The 17,453-nt window shown below is 40.3% G+C and overlaps 1 protein-coding gene across 4 annotated transcripts in view; it reads right to left on the reverse strand.

Annotated features, from left to right (window-relative positions):
- The window catches only part of hspbap1 (hspb associated protein 1), a 328,857-nt gene that overhangs the window by 213,549 nt on the left and 97,855 nt on the right, over positions 1 to 17,453 (reverse strand). For 3 of the 4 annotated variants that reach the window (XM_059967684.1, XM_059967683.1, XM_059967682.1), the window contains one exon: positions 2,451 to 2,635. The exons of the other annotated variant lie outside the window; for it this stretch is intronic. In XM_059967684.1, the coding sequence (XP_059823667.1) occupies positions 2,451 to 2,635 (185 nt within the window). The remainder of the gene's footprint in view (positions 1 to 2,450; positions 2,636 to 17,453) is intronic. 4 annotated transcript variants of the gene reach the window in all.

Below are 17,453 nucleotides of genomic sequence, written 5' to 3' on the forward strand. Positions count from 1 at the left end.
ATGTATTGTGATGTACTGCTGCTGCATAACAACAAATTTCTTAATGTTTGCCAGGGATATTAAACCTGATTCTGGATAGGAAGGGAGGAAGAAGCCAGAATAAGAAAGTGGGGGGAGGGGAAGGTGTAGAACTAGAAGGTGACAGGTAAAGACAGGTAAAGGGGAGGGTAAGTCAGTGAGGATTAAGTGAGAAACTGGAAGGTGATAGGTGGAAAAGCTAAAGGGCTGAAAGAGACTTGTTTTGCTATTGCTGTTTTGTTGCCTGTTGTGTTGTCTTGTTGGGTTCTGTATTGTTCCATGCATTGCGGTCATGCACCAGAATATGTGGCAACTCTTGCAGGCTGCTTCCAACACATCCTTAGGTCTGTTGGTTGTTATCGCAAATAACGGATTTCACAGAATGTTTTGATAAATCTGAATCTGACTGTATGGCTCTGTGCATGTTAACATTCACTAATGTAACTCAGATAGCTGCTTGCTGATTGTTTTTTTTAATATTTGTGTGATTGATTACAAATTGTCAAGGACACTGATGCAATACAACACAATGTTTTATCTTGCCTGTGAAGGTGTTCTTAAAATGGTTAACTGCATCCCCATTCCCAAATAGCAGATTAAGGAACAACCGGTTGTAAGAGAAATGCAAACAGCTTGGGCAAGGCTACGATCAGCAATCTATAAGGCCATTTAAAAGAGCATTTCAGTGTCTGAACAACACGTTTCTTTCACATTTCCCTAAACGATACACAGAAGTCAGAAATGCCAAATTTAACATGCCAATTTATTTCTTTCAGCAACCACCCCCCATCCATTTTTTTATTTACTTCAGGCACACTGAGGACACCTTCAAGGGTTGGGATCTCAAGAAGGCAGCATCCATCAATCAGGACCTGACCATTTCAGCCATGCCCTCTTATTACCAGTCAGAACAAACGTACAGGAGCCCGAAGACCCACACTTAGTGATTTAGAAACAACTTCTTCTTCTCCAAAATGAAATTTCTGAATGGTCCATGAACACATGAACTCTACCTCGCTGTTCCTTTTGTTTTTGCACTTTTTTAAATTTTCTAATTTATAGTCATTTTATGCCTTTGCACTATACTGCTCCCATAAAACAAAAAAAAAATCATGTTATATACTAGTAAACCAGATTCCAGTTCTGATTTTGATTCTAACCACACACTGACTGCCATTGTTTTTCCTTAAATCCTGAAATCCTGAAGTGACTTCTTGGAGATCATTTCAAAGGGGTAAATCACGTCCAAAGAATACTTAGGATCCCCAAATGCTTTCCTAGTGAAAACATAAAAGTTATTTGAACTTATATGAAACACTCTTTAGGACTTAATTATTAGTGTATTGTATCCAATTTTGGCCAAGTGCACTTGAGGGAGAATGTAAAGATACCAGAGAGGATGTAGAAATACAAGCATAATCCAGGTATAAGAGATTGAGGCAACAATTTCACAATGGAAGAGTTGTAGTACCTCTCCATGGAACAAAGGTTGAGAAGAATATTATGACCAGATCAGAGGGAATAAGCAGAAAAAAGCTGTTCCCATTAATGGAATCAGCGATAAGTGTTAGGGAAAAAAATTCAAGTAGAATGTGAAGATAAATTTTCTTTTAGGACTGTTTATGATCTGAAATTCATTGCCTGTAAGTATAATAGGCACCATCAATCAAAGCATTCTACAGAAAACTAAATACACACTTAAAGAAAAATAATTTGCAGCTATGGGTAAAGAGCAGGGAAGTGAAATTAATGTGATTACTCACTAGAAGTAGCCAAAAGGGACAAATTGTTTCTTTTCCGATTCAATATCAAATAGACTCAAAGACCTTGATAGTGGTGACCCCATAAGACACTGGAGCAGAATTAGACCACTCAGCCCATTAAGTCTGCTCCAGCATTCGATATGGGCAATTTATTTTTCCTCTCCCTGTAACCTTTAATGCCCTTACTAAACAAGAACCTATCAACCTCTGGTTTAAATTTACCCAATAACTTGGCCTTCATAACTGTGGGAGGGGGGTGTCGAAATAATATCCTGCAGGTATCTGCCTGTTCTACTAACTCCAAGTAACACTGAAGACACCTTGGCACTGTATGACGTAGTATGGGAAATTCTCCCAGTGTTCTAGATAGCATTCCTTATCTAAATATCTCTAAGATTCACCTTTGGTGTGGAGAAATTAGGAGGAGCTTCGAAAGAGCTGACATCTACTTTAATAGGCCGAATGGCCTAATTCTGCTCCTATCACTTATGGACTTATGTTGCATGAAGTAAAGGAGGCAAAGTGAAAATCAGATGAATATTTCATCCAAAAAGATTTCATCAATGTGATTCATTGATGATTAACAAAAAGATTTTGTTGCGTAGTTGGAATTAAAATGTATCGTGCATCAGAAAATGCTGCTTAAATGTATTCTTAATTATTCAGTACCTGAAAGAGCTCAGCTTTATCTTCAAACATCTTGGCAACGTACTTGTAGTCTGCATAGGCCCAATACTCGGAGCGAGGGTATGAGAGGAAAAGTCCAGGTGAAGAATTGGTATCACCATGAAGCCAGACTAAAAACTCCTGCAGTGTGGCTTGGATATACTGACACTGTGTTTCAAACTGAGGAGCTGGAAAAGACACATTCTGTATTTATATCAACACAAACACAAAACATTTACAGATTAGAAACACAAGAAATTTTTCAGATGCTGGAAATACAAAGCAACGCCCACAAAATGCTGGAGGAACTCAGGTCAGGCAGTATCCACTGAAATTAACAGTCAACATTTCATGCTGAAACCATTTTTCAGGACTAGAAATGAAGGAGAGGAAGCCAGAATAAGTAAACGGAGGGAGATCTGGCAGGTGATAGATGAGATCAGGTGAGGAGGAAGGTGGGTGGGTGAGGAAGGAGTTGAAGTGAGAAATTGGGAGGTGATACTTGAAAAAAGGTTAAGGGCTGAAGAAGAAGGAATCCTTTTGGAGAAGTTAGCAGATCATGTTGGAAAGGGAAAGAAGTAGGGCACCAGATGGAGATGATGGGCAGATGAGGAAAAAATAAGGAGTTAGAGAGGAGCCAGATTGGAGAATGCAAAGAGAGAGGGGGAAGGAGAGAGAAGTTAGACAAAGAGGGGCTACCCAGGCAGAAAATCTTATCAACTAATCTGTGAACAGAAAATAAGCTCTATCTTTGTTTCCCGTTTGTTTATTTATTTATTTCTTCATAATATGCAGACTTCACTGGAAATGACAATAGTTAATTTCCATCCAAAACAAAATAGCTGGATTCAAGAATCTGTCATATACACCCTCCTGTTGACATCATTGGTCTAAGTCAGGAGGATTGAAAGGTTCAGACTTCCTGAAGTGAATATCACCTGGTCCAACCACATACACACCAGGGTGAAGAAAGCTCACCAGCATATCTACTTCCTCAAGAGGCTAAAGAAATTTGGCATGTCCTCTTTGACCCATACCAATCTTTATCAATCGGAGAGCATCCTATTCAAATCCATCATGGTTTCTTATGCTCTGCCTGAGACCACAAGAAACTGAAGAGAACTATAGACACAGCTCAACAGATGATGGAAACCACGCTCCCCTCCATCCTCACATTGACTCTACACATCACATTGCTTCATTAACACAGCTAATGAAATAAAACCCCCGGAGCCTGACAATATGTCCCCTCAGAGCTTGCAGGAGTCAAGTGCAGAAATTACAGGGACCCCAGCAGAGATATTTAAATCATCCTTAGTTATAGGTGCGGCACCGGAGGGTTACAGGAAAGCTAATGTTGTCCCACTGTTTAAGGTAGTCTTTAGAATAAACCAATAAATGAAAGGCTGGTGAGCCTGACATTAGTGGTGGTAAAGGTACTCTACTGGGACCATATAAATGAGCATTCGTATAGACAGTATTTGGATTAGGGAATAGTGAGCATGGTTTTTGTGTGTGGTAGATCGTGTCTAACCTATCTTTTTCAAGGAAGCTACCAAGAAAATTGATGAAAGCAAGGCAGTGGATGTTGGCTACAGGGACTTTAGTAAGGCATTTGACAATAAAGGTGAGGTAGTTAATTGGATTAGACATTAGTTTTGTGGGAAAAGCCAGAAAGTGGTAGTATATGGTTGCCTCTCTGACTGGAGGCCTTTGACTAATGGTGTGTCACAGGGACTATACTGTGTTCATTGTTGTTTGTTATCTATATTAACATTCTGAATCAGCAAATTTGTACAACACCAAGATTGTGGTGTAGTTGTCAGTGAGGAAGACTATCAAAGCTTGCAGCGCAATCTGGACCAGCTGGAAAAATGGAGTAAAAATGCTAGATGGAAGTTAATGCAGATGTGTGAGGTGCTGCACTTTGAGAGGACCAGCCAGGGTAGCTCTTACACAGTGAGCAGCTAAGCAGTATGGAGTGCGGTCGAACAAAGGGATCTAGAAAAGAGTTAAACAGTCAACATTTTGGGCCAAGACCCTTCATCAGGTGCTGTCAAATCGCATAACTAGGGCTGTGGATAGGGGTTTAAACTAAATAGCAGGGAGTGGGTTCAACAGGTTGGAGAAGTGTGATTAAAGCAAACGAGAAAAATGTGGATAAAGTAAAAAGTTAAAAAAAGAGAAAAGGGTGGAGTGCAGAAGAGTCTTGTATCTCTTTCACCAATCAACTTCCCAGCTCTTTACTTCACCTCTCCCCCTTCAGGTTTCTCCTATCACCTTGTGTTTCTCTCACCCCACCTCCCATCTTTTAAATCAAATCCTCAGCTTACTTTTTCCACTTATGTTGAACAGTCTGGGCCCGAAACATCAACTGTACTCTTTTCCATAGATGCCTGACCTACTGAGTTCCTCCAGTGTTTTGTGTGTTGCAAAGATTCCTGGATTTTAAAAACCAATGAGTGTAAGAGCACTTTGAATGCTCGCAGTATTCATAGCAAGGTCAGTAAACCTGTGCCACAAATCAGTATAAAGGGGTATAATTTAGTGGCCATTCCAGAAACATGGTTGCAGGGTGGAGAGGATTGGGAATTAAATTTCCAAGGATATCAGGTAACATGGAAGAACAGGCAGGAAAGTAAGGGAGGTGGAGTAGCGTTTTTAATTAAGGATGAGATCAGGGTGATAGTAAGAGACAATGTAAGATCTAAGGAGCAGAATGTTGAATCCATTTGAGTAGAGTTTAGGAATAGTAAAGGGAAAAAAATCACTATAGGCCACTGAATAATAACATTTCAGTGGCACAGGCAATAAACAGAGATATCTGAAGCATGTAAGAATGGATCAGCAGTTGTCATGGGGGACTTTTAACATGCACATAGATTGAGTGAATCAAGTTGGTCGAGGCAGTCTTAAGAAGGACTTCATAGAATACATGTTACTGAACCTACAAGGGAACATGCTATCTTGGATCTGGTCCTGTGCAATGAGACAGGTAAAACAAGCACTCTTGTAGTTAAGGATCCTCTTGGAAAGAGTGATCACAGTATGACTGTGTTTTTCATATAAATTGAGGGTGCAATAGTTTGATCTAAAACCAGTGTATTATGCCTAAACAAGGGAGAGCCAGCAAGATGAGGGAGGAGTTGGACAGGGTTGACTGGGAACACAGGCTATATGATGGTGTGGTGGTGAAAATTCTGCATTTGCAGAATTTTCCTTGCTTGCTGCTAGGAGCCCCTGTTTTGGAACATTCAGCTTAGTATGTATCAAAGGTGTTAACAAGTTACTTCTGCAGAAGTTATGTTTGTCAGAATCTGTATAAAAGGTCAACTCACATAGGCATCTGGTCAGAGTCAGTCTCTCCACCGTGAGGGTTGGCTCTCCGTGATCATCACGACAATAAAGGTTCTCGCTGTGAACTGAGCCCAGAGAGTCTCTGTCTTCTATATTAAGTAAAGTGTTAAAACTCTGCTACAACTGATAGGATGGTTGAGGAACAGTGGAAGACCTTCAAAGAAATTTTTCACAGTGCTCAACAAAAGTATTTTCCAGTTAAAAGCAGGGACAGAGAGTTTCTGGTGATGTCACCGTCGAGAATGGCAGCTTAGGTCAATAGCTCCTCCGGAAAAACGCGTATTAAGCCCCGTTATCTCATCAAATATAATTTTTTTGAAAAATATTTGAACTGAAAAGAAGGGCAAGAATGGGGAAAAGGAATGGAAATAAAAGCAACACGGCAGAGCCTGTGTCCGAGAGGAGTGCCGCGAGGGGAGATTCTACGAAGGGCCTGGGGTAAGAAGAGAGTATTTTTCAATGATAAATTAATATATTTCGAACAAGATTACCCCCCACCACGGTCCTCCAGAAACATAAAGAATACTCTGAAGTAAAGCGAGCACTAAAGCAAAATAAGATTAGATTTCAAACTCCGTACCCTGCTAAACTTCGAGTGTTTTATGACAACAGGACGCAGTTGTATCAGACAGTGGAAGAGGCGACTACAGACATGAAGGCCAGAGGGTTGCCCGTCAACGTGACCAAACCGAGGGAAAGCCTGGCAGAGGAGTTATCCTGCTCTGCTTGGGAAATAGTGTGAAAATCAAGAAGGCAGGAGATGGGAGGAGGCCAAGAGAAATATATCAGGAAGAGACCAGGAGTTTCCCAAAGACAGTCCTCACCCCTCCAGAAGAGCCATAAGGTTTGGCTAACTTTAAAAATGTTGAGAAATTAAACAGAAGCAAAAGTACACAGTGATAATACCTATCTCAAGAAATACTTATTATAATCTGGATTTTACATTACTTAGTTGTTATTCTTTATTCACTCACTTGCACCTTTTTCCCCCACCAAAATGAGAATATATATATGTGTGCATAGATGTGTATGAATGTAATGTGTGTGTGTGTATGTATATGTATATAGGAGTACACAGGGAAATCTTTTCTGTGTAATGGATTTGTTCAGACTTTTATGAATACTGCAACGGGGCATTGTAGACCCTCAACTCACAAGTAGGAGGGGTTATCCCCCACAGCTAGACATTTCCTCTAGCTCAATGCGGGGTCATCTACTAGAGACCTCAGTCTTCGAATCACACGTTCGTTGCCATTTTTGTTATTATTTGAGTTTCTTGGTTCAGGGAATAGATCAATTAAGTTTTACTCTAATTTCAATGACACATTGACAAATAAGTACAGTTGGCTAAGGACAAGGTAAAATTCATTTCTTTTAATGTCAATGGGCTATTAAATCCAATCAAATGTAAGAGAATTTTATCCAAAATGAAAAAAGAACAAGCCCATGCAGTATATTTACAGGAAACTCATTTAGGTGATAATGAGTAAAAACAAAATAAAGAGAATGGGCTTCTCTAATCTGTTTTTCTCCTCATATAAATCAGGACACAGGAGATCTATTCTTATCTCAAGAAAGCTAAATTTTGAAAAAGTATTCGAAATAGGAGATAAAGAGGGCAGATACATTCTGGTAATGGGAATATAGACAGCAATTCAGTTACTTTATTGAATATATACGCACCCCTGGGAAGTGATATTGGTTTCTTTCAGAAAATTACTGATATTATGGTAACGGAAACAGAAGGTCTCCTGATATGAGGGGGGGACTTAAATTTACAATTACAACCAAACTTAGATTCTTCCAATAGAAAAACCTATGAAACAAAATCTTTACATAAGAAAGTTAATACACTTTTTGAGGATGTTGGTTTAATTGATATACAGAGGGACCTTTTCCCTGACAGAAGGGATTACACTCATTATTCTGCTCCAAATTCTGTATATACAAGAATAGACTATTTCATAACATTTGGAAAAGACAAAGACAAAATAAACACCTGTGGAATTGGGACAATAGATGTAAGTGACCATGCACCTATATATTTATCTGTTGATTTTGACCTACAACCAAAGAATACTATTTGGAAACTAAATTCAAGTCTACTCAATGATCCATACTTTAAGGAACAAATTAAAAAAAGAAATTGGTCTCTACTTAGAATTTAATGATAATGGAGAGGTTTCACCTCCCATTTTATGGGATAATCTGAAGGTGGCCTTAAGAGGGAAAATTATAGCAATATCTTCATATAAGAAAAAAATAAGGAATAAAATATTAGAGGAATTACAAAATAGGCTGAAGGAACTAGAGAAAAAACACAAATTGAATTTGCCACAGGATACATTAGGGGAAATTAAAAGAAATAGGAATAAAATAAATAATTTGGCTACGCAAAAAATCAGGAAAAACTTAATGTTTCTGAAACAGGGACATTATGAAAGTGGATCGAAATCTATAAAAATACTGGCGTGGAAACTGAAAAGAAAGATAGCAGAAAATACAATTCGTAGAATTAGGGACCCAAGAACGAAAAGGATAAAAAATAAGCTAAGTGAAGTTCAAGAAGCTTTTGAAGTGTTTTACAGAACTCTATATTCTAAAGCTCCAGGGGAAGCATAACCCAAATTGACACCTTCTTGAATTCTCTAGCGTTACCCACATTAAGCGAAGAACAAAATAGAACGATGACTGCTGACATAACTGAAGTTGAATTAAAAGCTGCAATAAGTAGCCTTAAATTAAGCAAGTCACCAGGATCAGATGGGTATACGGCAGAGTGGTACAAAGAATTTAGAAATGAGTTAATTCCTGTTTTACTCCCCACACTGAACTGGGCTCTAAAAAAGGCACAAATGCCACCCAGTTGGAAGGAAGCAATAATCTCAGCTATACCGAAAGAAGGCAAGGATAAAATGGAATGCAGGTCATTTAGACCACTATCCGTTCTTAATGTAGACTATAGGTTATTTACCTCCATCATGGCCAAATGATTAGAGGAGTTTCTCCCCATACTGATACGTAACAATCAGACAGGTTTTATACGGCAACACCAGACACAAGACAATATACGTTCACATTATGGATCATATAGAAAAAAATAAACTTGGAGCACTAGTGATAAGTTTGGATGCTGAAAAACCATTTGATTCGGTTAATTGGAATTTTCTTTATAGAGTTTTACATAAAATTGGTTTCCAAGACACAATTATTAAAACTATTGTTACGAATGTGCCACAACTCTGAGGGGCCGAAGGGTACAAATACGCCCCCTCCTTTTCAAGAATCACAAGATTGCTATTAATTCCACTCTGGGACCCAGGAAATGAGAGAGAGAGACATGCAGAATCCACAAGGTTTCGAATGTGTCCTGGCCTCAGCGAAACAAAAACCACTGATAACGGCTATTGTCACTTGGAGACGGAATTGTGTATTGAGTACTGTACTATTCATTGAAGCCCCTCAGGGGACGACCAGAGTGGGCTGGTTGAGGGATTGCATCATCCCAACCTGATTGACATCTGAGACCCCGTGTGTAAGGATAAAAGAGGGTCTGGGGAACAACCCCTTTAGACGCACCAGGAGAAATGCTGGAAATGCAGTGACAGCGTTTTATAGCCTGGGTTGGCGGGCTCACCACGGAAGAACGGCTTAGCTAAAGGAGAGGCCACAAGGGAACGGCCACACCAATGAGACTCCGACGGATCGAAATTATAAAAGGAAAATCGGCAAGTTTTTCTCCCAAATCCCTCTCTCTCTCTAACTATTGCAACCCAGCGGTCCTCAAAGGCTGCAGCCTGCATGAACTGAGTGAACTTTATAATTCCATCGGACAATACATTATCCCCTAGACAACAATAGAGCTTATTTCTTATTGATTATTATTATACCCGCACTTTTAGATTTAGTATTGACGACGTATATCATCTGTATATTGGCATTGATATTATTTTTGTGTATTTTTACTAATAAACACTGTTAAAAATCGTATCATCAGGCTTCAATGGACCTCTCTATCTTTGCTGGTAAGTGACCCAGTTACGGGGTTCATAACAAAGTGGGGGCCTCATCTCGAGATTTGATCCCAAATTGGAGGGCCAGTGAATCGGGCTTTTAAGTCCAAACGTGGGTCTGGTTGCGCGGGTAACCAGACGGGAAACCAACAAAGATGGACGTGGATGAATTTATAGAAAACCCGACTCTGGAGGCGGCCACAAAGTCGGTCTTGATAAATATTGCGAAAGGACTAAACCTCGCAGAGGTGAGGTTGTCAATGAAAAAGCGGGAGGTGCGAAGGGCCATAACTCAGTACTATATTGTGAAGAATGTGTTTTCGGCTGAGGTATTGGAAAATATCCCTGACAAGGTACCAGCTAGTGGGACGGCTCAGTTAGAGTTGGAGAAATTGAGGCTGGACGCGGAACAGAGAAAGAGGGAGCTTGAGCACCAGCTAAAGGAGTTAGAGCAGGAGAGAGTGGAGAAGCAGAGGGAGCATGAAATTAAGTTAAAACAGCTGGAAGCAGCTGAAAAAGAGAAGGAGAGGGAGTATGAGGAGAAAGAGAAACAGAGGCAACATGAATTGGACATGGAAAAGTTAAGGCAAGAGTGAAGAGCTCAAGGGTCAGACTGAGAGGAGTGTTTTAATGTTAGTCGGGAGTTTAGGTTAGTACCTCCGTTCGAGGAGACGGATGTTGATAGTTATTTCTTGCATTTTGAAAAGGTGGCAGTGAGTCAGAAGTGGCCCAAAGATCAGTGGGTGGCATTGTTACAAAGTGTGTTAAAAGGGAAGGCCCAACAGGCATATGCGGTATTGTCCATGGAGGAGGAGGAGTCTGAGAATTATGAGAAAGTAAAGGAGGCCATTCTTCGGACCTACGAATTGGTACTTGAGGCCTATAGACAAAAGTTCAGAAATTTAAAGAAAGGGTGGAATCAGACGTATGCAGAGTTTGCCTATGAGAAGGGTGTGCTCTTGGATCGCTGGTGTGCAGCAGAAATGGTGGAAGAAGATTTTTGGCGTCTCGGGGATATAATTCTGATTGAGGAATTTAAAGGTTGTGTTTCGGATGATATCCAGATGTATTTGAATGAGAAGCCAAATAAGTCCATATCTGAATTTGCTAGGTTCGCAGATGAATATGCCCTAACCCACAAGACAAAGTTTTCCTCGAATAAAAGTTACCAGAGACCGTGGGAACGGTAGAGAAAGCCCGCCAGCTGAAGCAGAGATCCAGCCGGGAGCTAGCGGTAAAATTAAGGAGGAGGAAAGGCAAGATGGCAGGAGAGGTCCTGGCTTGACCTGTTTTAATTGTGGAAAGGTGGGTCATATTGCATCTAAGTGCCTTGCTCCAAGAAAGGAGACAGGAAAATGGAAAGCAGCAGTCCCTACAGGATGTATTGTGGTGATCAGTAAATCAACAAGAAAGCCCCAGGTAGACAGAATACGAGAGGGGCCTGAAAATTTATTGCAGAAGGAGCCGTGTCTGTGAAAGAGGGAGACATACCAGTTCCAGTGCGGATCTGGAGAGACACGGGAGCTGAGCTGTCATTGATTCACAGTACAGTACTAGATTTTGGTCCCGAGACTGGAGAGGTAGCTTTGAGAGGCATAGGAAAAGGGACAGATCATATGCATAGGATCATTATAAATAGTGAGCTGGTAACTGGACCAGTTGAAATAGCGGTGCGACCCGAATTCCCGAGAACTGACGTAGACCTCCTTCTGGGTAACGATTTAGCTGGTGATGATGTTTGGTTGGCCATGAAGCTGGCGAGCCAGCCTGTAAGTGTTGAGGTCCCGCCCCTAGATTCCAAGATCTATCCCGCATGTGCGACCACTCGCAGCATGTCGGAAAAGGCAGCTGAGAAAGAGACCAGTTTAAATCAGGCCAGTATCGATTTGGCCGAGACATTTTTACTGACCCTGTCAGTTCCTGAAGATTGGAGAGTGGCTAATGTTATCCCACTTTTCAAGAAGGGAGGGAAGGAGAAAATGGAGAACTATCGTGGGGAAGATGCTTGAGTCCATTATTAAGGACGAAATAGTGGCACATCTTGATGGCAGTAAAAGGATTAGGCCGAGCCAGCATGGATTTACCAAGGGCAAATCATGCTTAACTAATCTATTTGAGTTTTTTGAGGGTGTAACAAGGATGTTAGACGAGGGTAAGCCAGTGGATGTTGTGTACCTAGATTTTCAGAAGGCATTCGATAAGGTGCCACATAGGAGATTGGTGAGTAAAATCAGAGCTCATGGCATTGGGGGCAGGGTTTCAACATGCATAGAAAACTGGTTGGCAGATCGAAAGCAAAGGGTAGCAGTGAATGGGTGTTTCTCCGACTGGCTGCAGGTGACTAGTGGGGTACCACAGGACTCTGTATTGGGACCACAGCTCTTTACGATTTATGTCAACGATTTAGATGAGGGCATTGAAAACTAGTTTGCTGACGATACTAAACTGGGTGGCAGTGTGACATGCGAAGAGGATGTTAGGAGAATACAGGGAGACTTGGATAGGCTGGGGGAGTGGGCAGATACTTGGCAGATGTCATTCAATGTGAATAAATGTGAAGTTATCCACTTTGGAAGCAGGAACAAGAGGGCAGAGTATTGTCTGAACGGTGTAGAGTTAGGTAAGGGAGAAATGCAAAGAGACCTAGGAGTCCTAGTTCATCAGTCAATGAAGGTGAATGATCAAGTGCAACAGGCAGTGAAGAGGGCAAATGGAATGTTGGCCTTTATTACAAGGGGAATTGAGTACAAGAGCAAGGATGTCCTTTTGCATTTGTACAGGGCCCTGGTGAGACCACACCTGGAATATTGTGTACAGTTTTGGTCTCCAGGTTTAAGGAAGGATATTCTGGCAATTGAGGAAGTGCAGCGTAGATTCACTAGGTTGATTCCTGGGATGGCAGGGCTGTCTTATGCAGAGAGATTGGAGAGATTGGGCTTGTACACACTGGAATTGAGGAGATTGAGAGGGGATCTGATTGAAACGTTTAAGATAATTAAAGGATTTGATAGGATTGAGGCAGGAAATATGTTCCAGATGTTGGGAGAGTCCAGTACCAGAGGGCATGGATTGAGAATAAGAGGTCAGTTATTTAAAACAGAGTTGAGGAAGAGCTTCTTCTCCCAGAGAGTTGTGGAGGTGTGGAATGCACTGCCTCGGAAGACGGTGGAGGCCAATTCTCTGGATGCTTTCAAGAAGGAGCTGGATAGATATCTGATGGATAGGGGAATCAAGGGATATGGGGACAAGGAAGGGACTGGGTATTGATAGTGAATGATCAGCCATGATCTCAGAATGGCGGTGCAGACTCGAGGGGCCGAATGGTCTACTTCTGCGTCTATTGTCTATTGTACCAAGAGGGGTTAGAGGGTGGTAAAACAGAAAATAGGAAAGTGAAAGAGAGTAAGGGAGAGGAGGTAGACATGCCCTTAGCCAGGAGGAAATTTATAGAGGCACGAAGTAAAGATGAGAAACAGATAAGGCTGTTAAAAGGTCCAGGGTTGGACATGGATGATCTGTCTTGTTTGATAGAACTGTTTGAAGAAGTTGCAAAATTGTAAATGTGTTCCCGATAATAAAATGAGGGCAGTCCTAAGTGAAAAGGATGCCATTACCTTGAAGAAGTCTGCTGGGTTGGCAGATGAGGTTGTTTCAGCCGGTTATAGTTTACTCTGGAAGGGAGTTGCCCAGAGAGTAACTGGGAGGATTAGGGGAACTTGGAATTTGAAAAGGGTACGGGTATTGAAAGCGTGGAAGAGGCAAAGGTCCCGTTTGAGTGTGTTCAAGATGTGGATGCACATGGTACTGAACCTAGTAATGGGACTCAGAAAAAGTCTGAGGTATTTGATTCAGTTGAAAAGGAATGCAGTCCTTGTGGGTCAGATGGATTTGGTTAAGTGAAGAAAGGGTTAACCTTGGTACTAGTGGGAAGTGAGAATTCCCAGTTGTTTGTGTTCGAAGGTGTGTTAAAAATTAGTGAGGAGATAAAAGGTGGTGAGGAGAATATTATTATTGAAGGAAAAGGGAAAAGTGTAGTTCCTAAATTGAATGAAGAAAATTTAAAGTCTGGATTGATGTCAGAAGCAGCAATGGCTTGGTAACACGGTGCCTGCGAATCAATTACAGGTTGATTTGGAATGTAAAGGTGCCCCACATGCTATTGTTATTCAAGAGAGTGCTGTGAAGAAGCAGAATTTGAAATGCTCTTTGGACAAAGAGGGATCGCTTGCAGAGTTTAAACTGAAAACTAATAGCATGAAGGGTCCTGAAGATAAAACTAACAACATGCTTAAAGTTAAAGAATCGTGTGGAAATTTGTAAAATGGTCTAAGTTTGGAATACATTGTTGATAAAATAACTCCTATGAAAGGAGCATGCAAAAGCCTATTCCACACTAGCATACAAGTTAACCATGTGGGAGTTAACTGGAAAAGGGGCGAGGGTTGACGGGATGCCATTTTAAATAACAGGATCCGGTTTTAAGGGATTTTGACAAAGCATGTAAATAAAATAGACGACCCCCATGGAAGATTGACTGTTAAGTTTGAAAGTAAAATAAAGATTAGTATTTGCATGAACTTTTGTAATATACACGTAAGCTAAGATCACAACTCTATAGTTTTTCTTTGTGGAAGAAAAGGAATAAAAATAGGTGGTTATTAAATTGGAGTCTGATGCTACAAGAATTTATTAAGGTACAAGATGTTAAGATATTAAAGGAAGTGACAATGTAATCGCTAACTGTTTAGATGCTGAATTGAATGTATAACTGTATTACTCTGTAGTGGAAAAAAAAACTCTTTTGTATTGTGTTAGATTCTGAAAAATCCTGTAAGACTCTGTATTAATTCATTTTTACCGGTGGTAAAAATCTTAGAAGGAAGGGGGTGTTACGAATGTGCCACAACTCTGAGGGGCCAAAGGTTACAAAGTCTTTTTCAAGAATTGCAAGATCGCTATTAATTCGGGTCTGGGACCCAGGAAATGAGAGAAAGACATGCAGAATCCACAAGGTTCGGAATGTGTCCTGGCCTCAGCGAAACGGAACCACTGATAACGGCCATTGTCTCTTGGAAACTGAATTGTGTATTGAGTACTGTACTATTCATTGAAAACCCTCAGGGGATGACCAGAGTGGGTTGGTTGAGGGATTGCATCATCCCAACCTGATTGACATCTGAGACCCCGTGAGTAAGTATAAAAGAGGGTCTGGGGAACAAACCCTTTAGACGCACCAGAAGAAACGCTGGAAATCCAGTGACAGCGTTTTATAGCAAAACCCGTGTGCATCCTCCCTTGCCTGGGTTGGCGGGCTCACCACGGAAGAACGGCTTAGCTAAAGGAGAGGCCACAAGGGAACAGCCAAACCAACGAGACTCCGACGGATCAAAATCATAAAAGGAAAATCGGCAAGTTTTTCTCCCAAATCCCTCTCTCTCTCTCTAACTACTGCAACCCAGTGGTCCCCAAAGGCTGCAGCCTGCATGAACTGAGTGAACTTTATATTTCCATCGGACAGTACATTATCCCCTAGACAACGATAGAGCTTATTTCTTATTATTATACCCGCACTTTTAGATTTAGTATTGACGACGTATATTATCTGTATATTTGCATTGATATTATTTTTGTGTATTTTTACTAATAAATACTGTTAAAAATCGTATCATCAGGCTTCAACGGACCTCTCTATCTTTGCTGGTAAGTAACCCAGTTACGGGGTTTGTAACACTATACAGACACTATATGACAATCCTACTGCTAGGAGTAAAATCAATGGATATTTATCAAATAGTCTCACCCCAGAAAGGGGCACGAGACAGGTCTGTGCATGGTCACCACTACTCATCGCATTATATCTGGAACCATTAGCTTAATATATCAGACAAAATGATATCAGGGGAGTTACTATTAAAGGGACAGAGCATAAATTGGCTTGTTATGCGGATGACATTTTGATCAATCTAGAGCAACCAATATACTCTTTACCTAAATTGATGCAATCCTTTGAACTATATAGTCAATTATCAGGATACAAGATCAACATAGATAAAACCCAATTACTTTCATATTACTATAGCCCACCAAGAGAAATTGAAAGTAGATACCCCTGGGCATGGCGCACAGAATCTTTCAAATATTTGGGCATCATTATGCCAAGAGATTTGGCAAAATTATCAGAATGTAATTATCAGCCTTTATATAAAAAAATTAAGGAAGATGTGGCAAGATGGAACCTGATTCCTTTTTTCAGTCTCAGTTCAAGGATTGAGTCTATTAAAATGAATATACTGCCCAGGCTGTTATATCTCTTTCAGACCCTACCAATAGAGATTAATCAAAATCAATTCAATAAATGGAACAAGATGCTATCAAGGTATATTTGGCAGGGTAAAAGGCCAAGAGTTCATCTCAAAACTTTGCAATTAGCAAAGGAAAAGGGGGGATGGGGCCTACCTTCTCTTAGAGATTATTATTTTGCAGCACAGTTGAGAGCTGTGATATGTTGGTGCAACCTATCATATGATGCTCAATGGAGAAACATTGAGGAGCAGGTACTTCCCATCCCCATACAAGCAATTTTGGCTGATAACAACCTGCAAAGGTACATAAATACTATAGATAACCCAAGGGTGAAATAGACTCTTCAAGTATGGAAAACTACTTTAAAGAATATAATCTAGAGGGAGATATTGCAATTCTTAAATGGTGTGCATATGACTCGGATTTTACACCAAATAAATCGGATGCTAGATTTAAGGACTGGACAGCTAAAGGAATAACAGTTCTTTGCAACATAATGCAAGAAGGGACACTGTTCAGTTTTGAAATGCTTAAATAGAAACACTTATTAGAAAAACAAGATTTTATCAGTATTTACAGATGCGACAATATGTTAATAAGACACTTAAAAATGTAACCAAGGCAAGCACATGCTTGATAGAGCTATTTAGAAAAGCTTATTATTCAGATAATGGTAGTAGAATCATTTCAAGCATGCATAAGGGATTGTCAAATCTTAAAACACATTCGACTTCATACATTAAAACAAAATGGGAGAAGGAAGGAGGGAAGGAGATATCTGAGGAAAAATGGACAACAATATGGAGATATCAATGGAAGTGTACCAGTTCACAGAAATGGAGGGAGTTTGGGTGGAAAAACTTGATAAGATATTTTGTTACACCCTTTCAGAAATCCCATTGTGATAGTAACCTCCCTGTTTGCTGGAGAAGTTGTGGAAATCAAAATGCAAATCATTATCATATTTTTAGGGACTGCCCTGTTATCAAAAACTATTGGAGGAGGATATACAATGCCCTACAAGACATCTTTAAATGTGAAATACCCTTACAGAGTAAGACCATATATTTTGGATATATACCTCAAAAATGGTTGAAAAGAGATAAATATTTAATGAATATATTGTTGGTGGCTGTTAAAAAGACTCTTACTAGGTAATGGTTATCATAGGAGAGCCCAATTTTAAATACATGGATGGAAATTACAATGGATATTTACAAAATGGAGAAGATAACAGCACCTGTTAATCATAAGCTGGAACAATTTGATTCATACTGGGGAAAATGGTTTAACTACATAATGCCTCATAGACCTGATTTTATTTTCACAAATC

The sequence above is a fragment of the Hypanus sabinus genome, chromosome 4 (assembly GCF_030144855.1).
Source record: "Hypanus sabinus isolate sHypSab1 chromosome 4, sHypSab1.hap1, whole genome shotgun sequence".
In the NCBI taxonomy this organism is placed as follows: domain Eukaryota; kingdom Metazoa; phylum Chordata; class Chondrichthyes; order Myliobatiformes; family Dasyatidae; genus Hypanus; species Hypanus sabinus.